At 41.8% G+C, this 11,398-nt stretch overlaps 1 protein-coding gene across 3 annotated transcripts in view; it reads left to right on the forward strand.

Moving 5' to 3' along the window:
* The window catches only part of MPZL1 (myelin protein zero like 1), a 38,970-nt gene extending 27,784 nt beyond the window's left edge, over positions 1–11,186 (forward strand). For all 3 annotated transcript variants that reach the window (XM_068692490.1, XM_068692500.1, XM_068692496.1), the window contains exons 6-7: positions 1,397–1,502; positions 6,117–11,186. In XM_068692490.1, coding sequence (XP_068548591.1) covers positions 1,397–1,502; positions 6,117–6,218 — 208 coding nt within the window. In that variant the 3' untranslated portion in view covers positions 6,219–11,186. The remainder of the gene's footprint in view (positions 1–1,396; positions 1,503–6,116) is intronic.
* Positions 11,187–11,398: the final 212 nt, after the last annotated feature.

The following is an 11,398-nucleotide window of genomic DNA, read 5'->3' on the forward strand; positions in this document are numbered from 1 at the left end:
AACTTACAATTGCAGTCATCTAAGTGCATGAGCTGCTTAAAAAGGAATTAGGACTTTTTGATAGTGTGGATCTTAGGAATTTTGTGAATAAAGGAAACAATTCATGGTTATGTCATTCGGTCACAGAAGGGCTGCTCTGTCTCTGAGACAGAGTGGAAACCCCTTTCTGTGGTTACTGGGTCTGCATTATTTCACATTTTTTTTTTAAATCTGTGGCATGTTTGTAGAGCTAAATCTTCTGCGGTTAGACTTCCCAGAGGTTAAAAAATGAGTGCCCTGTGAGGAGGTGTCTGCTTAATGTCACTGTCCTTATTTGTTTGTTTCTGTATTTGCTTTGTACACTGTCTTTTTAAAAAGACTGTGGGGAAAGGATGCTCAGTGATCAGAGGGTAGCGAAGCGGTAGCAGCGGGAACTCCTGTGTTTGCTGTCAAGGAGGTGGCCCCTTTTCTCTCCTGGGTGCGTGGGTTAAGAGGAGATAGACTGAACATTTAAAGACCCATTACTGCACTGCCCAGAAGCCGCCAAGGTTAAGTTTGAAGACATTTGATCATATACTTAGCTCAGTGGTATTCGTTTACCTGTCACTGGCTTGTTGTTTTTTTTTTTTTTTTGGTCCTGCTCTAAGCAGATGGGAAGAAACAAGCAATGACTGAAAACTGGCAACCTTCTTTCAGAGGTGTTAGTTCTCACCACAAGGCAGTTTTCTGAGTTTTCAAACAAGATTTGCCCGTTCAGATATTCACATAGCTGTATCTGGGCACATAGCGTACACGTCACTTATGACTCTTAAAGTAATCACTCCAGAGACTAGTGTCTGTTGTGAGTGAGCAGGATTATTTTGGAGTCATAGCCCAAACAAAAAGCAAGGGAATTAATGTGGACTTTGGTAGGAAGTACCTTTGTAGTACAGAGAGCTTGGTGGCTGTTGCAAGTGTTCCCTTTAATATTAGCAGTGGTATAACGCTTGCTTCAGTGACTGGGGCTATTTAGCTTGCAGGTAGAAGAAAATTGCTGTTTACTGCTGTTAATTGAGTCTCGAGCCTCAGTGAAGAAAACACGTATGTGGGTTTGTAAAGTTTTAGACTGGTTGGGTTAAATGGGAATATCTAGGGAACAAGAATTTTGGAGGAGCTGCTGTCGCATGTTAAAGTTGTTCCTTCACGTTGCTCAGCAGCGAGACTCTAGGAGGAAGGGCAGAGAAACGACTAGGGAGAGATGGAGAATTATATGTGTTTGTTCCAGAATCCATTATGTTCACTTTTACTTTGGCATAATCTGCCACCAATTTCATCTCGCCATCACTCGTTTTTTGTTTTTGTTCCTTTTTTTTTTTGTGTGTGTGTGTTTGTGCCTCTTGAACATTGTCGTGCAAACTCTGCTCTGCCACCTCGTCAGCTGCGGTACATCTGAGAGCTTGATGTCACCGGTTAAGCAGGCTCCGCAGAAGTCACCCTCCGACACAGAGGGTCTGGTAAACAGCGTACCCGCCAGATCACACCAGGTAAACTGCTTACTGCTTCTTTCCGAAGCAGGATCCTCACGGAGCGTGGGGGAGATGGTATGGAAAAGCTAAAGGCAGGGTGGGACACGTGAATTAGGTGCTGTCTGTTAAGGTGATGAGGGTGGGAGGGTGTCTGATCTGAACAAGGGATGGGCAGCAATCCCTCAGAGATGTAGTGCATCTGAAAGAATAGCATTTTGATATTCGTTGAGGTAGAGTTTTATGTCCTTTTTGTACTTATGTACGAAAAAGATGGCTCTGTTATGTGCATTAACATAGATGGTAGTGAAGTACAAGTGTGAGATCCTGAGGAAGACGAGGAATTCGTAGTGGGTAGCTGCTGGAGATACATGGAGATAACATTGTCTACTAGATGTGTAACACTCTACAAAGCTGCCTAGTCTGTTCTGGGATTGTGCTGGGAAGGAATTTTCCTTAATCTCTCATCGATGTGGGGGTATATGCTTGAAGTGGCACGCAGTGCCTTTACGTGAAAATGAGCCAGTGCAATGCAAACACTGACCAGTGGTGGTTAGTCTGAAGTCACTCTTGCTGCCCAAAGTGCTTTTCTGCTGAGCCACCTAGCTTTTGTGGGCTTGAAATTATGAAACTTTGTCTTGTTCTTGCTGCTGTTGGCAAAGTTCTGCTAACTTTGAAGGACAAAGGTAGCTCTTACTCTGACTAATCATCTCATGGGAAATTAGTCAGAGGGCAGAGAGCATGCATCAAACAGGGATTCTGTGCAATATATAATTATCGGCCAACAATGTGCAGGATTTCCATATCTGTAAGGTGTTTCTTACCTCTTGATTTGTATATGCTCAGCAATTTTCTCATGGAGGCCTGGGTTCTGAGTGAGTTTATGTCCAAAATGGACTAATTCTTAGTAAGTCACCTTTTAGGAAGTGTCTACTAGTAGTGTGTGGCCTCTGAGAGGTTTCTAAATCAGAGCTGACACCTGCTTTCTTCATTTCTCTTGAAGAGGTAATGGAGATACGTGTTAATACTACAGGAAGAAAATACAGTGCTGAGTGAGATGGATAAAGTCAAGGCCCTTGCTCTGTTGGGGATTTACAGTCTGCTTTTGAAGTACATCTTGTTCTTGACACGCAGTGCTTCCAGAAGCCAAAGTTTTAGTATGTAGGCCCACAATGTTGCCTGATGACTTCAAAGAACGGTTATTCTATGAACCTAAAAGCAATATAATCAAGTGATAAGGTTTTAAAACAGTTCTGATTTTGACTGGAGTGGGTCTGTTAATAGCAGTCTGCCTTTAAGACATAGATAAAGCTTGTCTGATTTTATGAATGTTCAGCTGAGCGACTCAGAACCACTTATTTTCACTGTTTCTTCTTAGCAGATACATTCTGTCCTGTCAAATGTGTATATGGTGTTTCTTTTTCCATGCCATCGTTCTGCAGTGACTTGTATTCTACTATGACTGTTATATGGATGAGAGAGAAATACATTCCTAAATGCGTTTCCCAGATGGATGTCCTTGTTTAGCTAGTAAGCTGGGTTGCAACAGGCAAACTGGGAGGCAGGGTGTGTTGTCCCAAGAAATGCTCACTCCAAGGTGGCTTCTATTTGTCATTTGTATTTCTGCTTTGTGATTATTCATTTCTGGGCAGGCTGAAATACTGTCCATCTTAAAGTGTAACTTCTGCAGAAGTACATTTCTGATGTACAGAGCAGTATGACACAGAGATCCCAAGTGGGTAGGTCTATCAGGGTAGAAGCTGAAAGCACTGAAGCTACGTTAACTTCAGTGCAGACCTCAGGCCTGCAGGAATGTCTTCAGGAATAACTGAACAAGCTTAGTCTGGGCTCTGTTCTGAGCTTTGGGCTGGACACCAGGACCCTAGGAGGGAGCAGTTCATGGTGCAGAGAATCCTGGCTTACATTTCGGATAAATTTCCTGGGGCTGGAATCTGTGGTAGTTCCAACATCTTCCAGAATCTAAAGAACTTGAGAATACTGTAGACCACATGGCATGGTGATCTAACTTCATAACTCCTTTCTCTTTGCTGTAACTTGCAATTCATGACTCTGCTGACAAACTTTTAGCAAGGTATGGGTATACCTGCTGCTCTTTTTCCATTGGTTTGAATGAAAAAATCACAAGACTTTGGGAAATGCAGGTTATTTTATGGCAGTGCTGCCCTTTCTCTTAGTTTTGAAGAGTCAGAATGATCTTAGTTGGACTTAGGTGAAAGTTCTGAATTGTTTAGACTTTTCTGAAGCTTTTACTTATGGAAGAAGAGTCTTCACAAAGATTCAGCTGGCAATAAATCAAATAGGTGAGGCATTATAGCAAATTCTTGCTCCTCCTTTTCTCTGCGTCAGCCAATCTACCATTTGTTTAGGTGACAGTGAGCATATCCAAACAACGATAGCTTGATTTGGATCAGGTGACCACAGCAAGTCAGCTTCTCCATCACCACCTGACGTGCTGGTTGCAGCAGGATAACTATATTTAACCAGGCATAAAATTAGAATAGTGATAAAACTGATCCTGAGTAGTGAATTCCTGTGGTTGAAAACTGACCCATCAGAATTTCTTGAGCAAACCTGAAATGTCAGAATTGTGAGTATTTTATGAAGCTGTAGAATTTTTTGAACTGATACAAAGTGCTGTAGAGCTGAATTTACCTTAAATATCCTTAAACTGTGGTTTCAGGCAGATGAAAACTCCTAAATTACTTACAAATAAACCTTAGCCTTAACTTGTCTTTACGTTTTCATAGACTGAGCTCTAATTGCAGTTAGTAACATGATCTAGATACAGTGTTGGAGATCAGAACAATGTGAGAATCAAGTGGGGTAAAAAAAGGTGTTTTGAATGAGACTCTAAATCCCAACTTTTCTAGGACATCTGTATTTATTTTTTTCCCCAGCATTTCCACAGTCTTTTATTTCTATTCAGCATTTTATAGCTGCTTGTAAGTTTCCATCCTTATTTCCATCCCCTTCCTCTACTCTTTTCCTTATAACTTGGGAAGTGCTTTATCTGGAAGGAAGAAAGTTTGGGTTTAAACTGCTTCTCAAGGAGAATGAGGCAGGTGCCTGCTTTGCCTTTGTGTTGGAAGGAAAACAGCTGTACAGAAGTATACCTATGGGCCTTTGAAAATTTCCTTTTCATCTTTGGCTAATTGCTTTGGGAGATAGATGAAAGGCTTTCTGTGTCAGTTCCATAGAGATGCTTTCCAATTTGGCAGCATACCAAAAGTACTGGAGAGAAGAGAATGGGAGAAATATCTATGAAAGCTTCTCCTCCCTTGGACCTAAGGGAAATAGTAATGGAGTTAAATGGGTGAAATGGTTTCGAGGCAAAAGCCCTCAACTGAACAAGAAGATCTGTCCTTGCAATTTTCCACCTCTTCCCTCCACCTAACAGAACAGTCCCTTTCTCTCCCATGCAGGTAATATTTGTGCGTGGTCTCTCTTCAGAGATCTCCTGGTAGGTGGTCACAGCCTTCCGCCCTGTGCTTGTCCGTTGTGTGCAGAATTGGAGCTGTGTGTCAGCCCTTTCCATAAAAAGGTCCCACCTTTACCTTCTCAGGCACTTGCTCTTTGTAGGCTGCAGTCCTGCCCCCAGCCCATCTGGAACAGCTGCAGCTTGCTTTCCTGTGGGTTGTGTTTTGGAGGACGTGGTCCTTTAGGAAAGTGCTGGGGTGTTTGCATGCCCTGCTGAAAGACTCTGCTTTTCTGTCCTCCACTTCACTCCAGCAGATATAGCAGAGGTGTGTGGCTGTGTTGCAGTCTTTTCAAGGAAAACCTGGCAATATCTGTCAGTGCTGGGCAGTGCTGAACACACTGGCCCGAGAAGGTGCCAAGCACACCTTATGTGTGAAGTCTGGTGTGATGGTTTTGGGCAGTTCTCTTTGCAGATCTGCACCATACATTGGACTGGTTGGTAGCAAAAGAGTGCCTTGATGGCTTAGCTGATCAAGGATTCAGTTTTACACTTTTTGTTGTTTTTTTTTTTTTAAACTCTGGGCTGGTTTGGCTTAAAAGTGAGGTAAGACTCCACATTACTGCACCATTTTAGTATTTTCTGGCTTGCTGCTGTGTGAGCCTTGATCCCATCAAGTGACTGTGGTGTCCTGAGGTGGCTGCAGGTTTATTTTATCCCTCAATTATATCCAAGTGGTACAGCTGTGGTGAGATTTACAGGGCTTGAATGGTAGTAAGCACATGAAGTACACTCTGCTATCTACTGGTAAATATGTAGCATAGTTTATCTTGTAAAATATTAAATCTGGCATGCATATGACTAAGCCACGTATCTTTCTCTGCACCACAACATCTAAGAACTGCTGCTTTCCAGAACAAAGGAATCTGGATTTTGCTGTTTGTGAGAAGGCAAGCAGCCTTAGCGTTATTAAAGGGAGGAAATCCTGCTGTTTGGCACGCTCCCAATAAGAGCAAGGTGGCAGAGTAGAGCTCATTTATAGGTGAGGGCTCATTCCACTTGCTTTAAAGTGTCACTAGCAGTCATAAGAGCTGTGTGGTCTTGTTTTAGCTTTGGTCTTGCTGTAGCCCTTGCGGAAGGGAGGGGCGGTATGACCTATCCTGAGCAATACTGATTGTGCTTTTTTATTCTGTTTTCAGGGCCCAGTCATTTACGCACAGCTAGATCACTCCGGAGGACAGCACAGCGACAAGATTAACAAGTCAGAGTCTGTGGTCTATGCTGATATTCGGAAGAACTGAAATGAGATCCTAACCTATCCAATGCAAAACACGCATTCAGACTGGAATTGCTTAAACAAAATTTGACCCAGAGAACTCACATGTGGCCTTTGATGCCTAGGCTAGGACCAATGCATGTGCATACAGAGGGAAAGATATATATGAATTGTGTGTAAATAGTCTATTTAATCGTACAGAAGTGAGACCAATGTTGCATGTTGAAATGCGGTAAGAATTCTGCTTATAAATTGCCAATATTCTTTTTGTATCTTGTATGACGAGAGAGAAAGTGGAAATTCACATCACAGTTTTTAAATATTTTTATCTTGATTATTAACGGAGAAACTGGAAGATAACTAAGATTTTAGGTTGACCTCAAGATTTTTTTTTTTTTTTTTTTTTGCTCATGGGGCCTATTTTTTGTTGTTGTTGTTGTTGAGGTGAATATAAAGGTAACTTTCACAGGGTATTCATATTTCCTTGGTCAGATTCTCAGTACAAGCTGCCTTCTTGCATGAGGTAGACATTCTCACTTGGTTTTGTAAGCCACATTGTGACTCCTTGTTATCAGAAACGGTTATCTTACCACTGCAAGTGAAGGAAATGTTTAGGCCTACCTGACCTGTGTAACACAGGTCGCAGAATTGTTTACTTCTGTATCGAGCCCATATATTCAAGCCCAGTCCTTTAAGGTACAGGGATGGTGCTGACCTAATGACTTTTGTGAAATTGTAGTTTACCTGTGAAAACTGAAGAGCTAGTGAGCTAGAAGGATAAGAAACAGTAACTCTAGGTGGTTGAAAAGTTCACTGAAAGTCTGAGGCAATGAAATGTTTCTTCCTCATAGCTGAGTCACTTCATACAAGCACAACAAAATGGGCTCCAAGGGCTCTGGAAGTTGTAGTATTCCCTCATCTCCCCCTTGTCACTCCATTATACCTTTGTCACTTCCTAAGAGATGCTTTATCAGTTCTCAAAAGCCTCTAAATGGAGGCTGAATGACCTCTGGAAGAAATTTAGAGCTTCCCTTTTGTTTTGTTGCCTTTTTTTTTTGTTGTCATTATTGTTGTTTGTTTGTTTGTGTGTTTTCATAACCTTTATTTGCACAGAGGATGCGGTGGGCAGTTTATTTCCTTCCTCTCTGCAAGTCTACTACTTGAATACAATTTCCCAGCTTCTTGTTTCGAGATTATACTCCTCATAGATTGATAGGGATCTCAAATCGTCCTTTTCTGCTGAAGAGAATCTTTCTTTAGCTGACCCATTTGTATCCTGAAATCCAGTGTTCAGGACTTGAAGTGGCACTCCAGCTGAGGTCTTTGCAGACTAGCATATAGTAAGAAGGATTTCTGTTTTGTACACTCTAATGTGGTGTAGGCTTTTCTATACCAGTAGATAATTTTCAGCTTGATCTACCATAACCCATTCTCTCTGATTTTCAGCCATTTCCTAATTCAATCTATTTCACAAAATCAGTCACAGAATGGTTGAAGCTAGAAGGTATCTCTGGAGATCATCTGGTCCAACCGTCCCTGTTCAGCTAGAGCAGGTGCCCAGGACCATGTCCAGTTGGGTTTTGAGTATCTCCACAGTTGGAAACTCTTCAACCTCTCTGGGCAATCTGTTTGGCCACTTAAAGTAAAAAAGCATTTCCATGTGTTCAGATGGAATATCCTGGTTTTAAACGTCTGTCTGCTGCCTTTTGTCCTGTCAGCGAGCACTAGTGAGAAGAGTCTGGCTTCCCCTTCAGTCATTTTTCCCAACAAAGTTGGGTACACACTTTCATCAGGATCACACTTGGCTGGTTTCCTGACAATACCTGCCTTTGTAAGGAGCATCACTAAAATCAGGGTGAATCCCACTGCTGCTTTCCCTATGAACTATGCTGTTTCTCCCCAGTATTTGTTCTACACTTACAAAGTAACAAAGCTTTTGATATGGTTGATGGGGAAATCTGATTTTGATCTGCCTGTGCTTATGCCTGTGCATTACATCTTTCTTCCTAGACATTTTAGAGTAGAAGGGAGGAGGGTGATGAATTTAACTATCAAAAACTCAGTGCTCTGAGAAAATAGGGCCGTCTGTCCTTGGCTCTGAATCTTTATTTATATTTTTTTTTCTTTTGGAATATACTGGAGAATCTGAGCACAATACTGTTATTTCTGGTGCTAACTATAGGAAATATGTCATTGTTTTTGTTTAGTTACAGGTATGTTCATAGAACCTCTACTGAGGAGTCTCATTGCAAAGCTGCTTGGATCCTCTGTATGAAGACAGATTGAATTTTGAATTATTTTTTATTAATGTTGAGTTTTTTATTTTTTTTTTTAAGAAAGAAACAAACTCCCTTACCCCTAGGAGCAGTAGTACAAATTGGTCTGAATCCCTCTCCACTGTGAAGGCTGTTGATTTATATTTTTTTTTCGGTCATGGAAACATGAGCAAAGTTGCTTAGCTGGAATGGACAGCTTCTACAATGTAGCTGTTAAACAACTTATTCAGGCTGAAGTCAACAGAACTTGAGGCAGTATGAGACAAAACTGTTTTGAACTTTCTGTCAGTCAGGTTGTCTTAGCTTGTTTAATCAGGTGTGGTAACCTGTGCTGATGAAAAGGACTGATGCTTACTTGTCTCAGGTGCAGAGGACTTCCAATTTCCTTGATGGGTAGCAAGCAAAGGTTAAAGTCAGTCAATGTCATCAGATCCTGATGTTATAGTGACCAGAAATTCAATTCTATGTCCTCTGCTGGTATTCTCTTAATTCTCCAAGGCTGTTTTGCAGGTGGAAATGAACAGCATGTACTCCTAGGAAAATGAAGCATGTTGTTCTTGACCAGTTCCAGTACTGCTGCTAGTACTTTTTGGGTCCATCTATTTTGAAAAGAAGTACTGTGTGGCTCGGATGGAGCTGGGGAAGGTCTGTGTGATTTACAAGTTGTCTCCTACAGTTTAATGTCCTTTTTGTACTGTGGTGCCCAGAACTGCACACAGCACTCGAGGTGAGGCTGCACCAGTGCAGAGTAGAGCGGGACAATCACCTCCCTCGACCTACTAGCGATGCCGTGCTTGATGCACCCCAGGACACGGTTGGCCCTCCTGGCTGCCAGGGCACACTGCTGGCTCATATTCAGCTTGCTGTCAACCACAACCCCCAGATCCCTCTCTGCGGGGCTGCTCTCCAGCGTCTCATCGTCCAGTCTGTACGTATAGCCAGGGTTGCCCCGTCCCAGGTGCAGGACTTGGCACTTGCTCTTGTTAAACTTCATGCAGTTGGTGATTGCCCAGCTCTCCGATCTGTCCAGATCTCTCTGCAAGGCCTTTCCACCCTTTGACAGAGTCAACAACTCCTCCCAGTTTAGCATTATCAGCAAACTTACTCAAAACACCTTCTCGTCCTACATCCAAATCATTTATTAAAACATTGAAAAGAACTGGCCCTAAAATGGAGCTCTGGGGGACCCCACTGGTGACTGGCCGCAGCCTGATGTAATCCCATTTACCATAACCTTTTGAGCCCTACCTGTCAGTCAATAGTTCATCTATTGTGTTATGTTTTTATCTAGCTGTATCTAGCTGTATGCTGGACGTTTTGTCCAGGTAGCATTCTATGAGAAACCATATCGAAAGATTTACTGAAATCTGAAAAAATCACATCAACTGGCTTCGCTTTTACATGTAAAATTGACCTTGTACTTACTGTAGAGCACCAGCCTGGGCTGTAGCTGCTAAGACAGCTTGCACCCTCTACAGACAAGAACATGAATGGCATCAGTCATCTTTTTCTCATCCCCAATTTTGAACAGTACAGCAAAGTGAAGGTTTTGCCTATACTAACAGTGAATATTTTCTTCCTTATTACTGATCAGCAGAAATGGATTTTGAAGATGATTACGTATAAAGTATCAATCTACGTAAATTAGTAGTTGTACTCGGTATGTCAAATCTCCATCGCTCTGTTTGATTTTAGCAGTTGTTCTGTGAGGGAGGTGGCCAGCCTGTTCGTTGAATGGCATTCAAGACCATTACAGGCTGGCACATATTTCCCTCTAATTAATTGCATGATGTGTCATTGATAACCGGAGAACTGTAGGGTTTTGTTTTCTCAAAGCTTTAGTGCTATTTCAGTTTGTGACTAGAAAAACTGGAATTAGGTTTTTAACTTTTTTAAACCTGTGAGAACTGCTTAGGTAACCATCTGTCTTGTAACTGCAGTACATGTATATGTGCAACTTAGAAGCTGCATTGCCTTAGAGTGGATTCATTGAGGTAAAGTGTGGGCCGTTTGATTTATAACCAAAATACTTTCAGTCTGTTTCAAAATCTTGTCTTGGAATTTTGCATTATTAATGTATCTACCTAAGACCTCAAATACAAAACATTCTTACTGTATAGTAGGTGATGGAATTGTTTTCTCTGTAAACTGACAAAGGTGTGAAGGTGGGTAAGACTTCTGGGCTGTGGCCATACCGCTGTGGTGCTAATATTTAGGTAACATTTTACATGGGAGACTACAAAATCATATTAACGATGCTCAGCATTTGTACTCTTCTTGAGGCTTCTCCTTTCCTTCTCTTCACTGCCCTAAAGCTACTAAGCCCTTTCGTTTAAAAGTGGTTTTGCACTCTAAAATGAAGTTCAATGCCTTTTGTTATCAGCGTGCTGTGCAATCTCTTCTATCTCCCTACAATGCCAGCTCTTTTTACGTGGTAAATATAATTGGTAGCATAGACAGGATACTTCTCATAACCCTCCATCTTGGAGGTATGCAAGAGAGCAAACACCTGTAAGACAGGTGTATAATCTGTGTGAGGGAGCTAGATATGAAATGCACGTCCTGATTACATGAAAAGCCAGGGTATTGACTGGTAGTGGTTTTGCTTTTACAGACTCATCTGGAAACAGTTATCTTGGATATTTTTTCTTGAATGGACTTTCATGTTTTCTATTGTAATCTTGTGAATATTTTAATACACTTTTTTTTTCCCATTACTGGTTTGTTGGATGAGTCTCATCTGGTCAGGAACTGGGAAGGGTCGGGGGGCTGAAATACACTACCTTTCTTCCTGGCAATGTTCTTCAGTCACTGCAGTCTCTGTCAGCTCAGCAAACACCACACAGCTGGAGAGTTCACCGTTTGAGATGATACTGTATATCACCACTTCAGCTAAGAGAACTAAGATACGCAAGTAAAAGTGTTTGAG

This window comes from Anas acuta, chromosome 1 (assembly GCF_963932015.1).
Source record: "Anas acuta chromosome 1, bAnaAcu1.1, whole genome shotgun sequence".
Classification (NCBI taxonomy): Eukaryota; Metazoa; Chordata; class Aves; order Anseriformes; family Anatidae; genus Anas; species Anas acuta.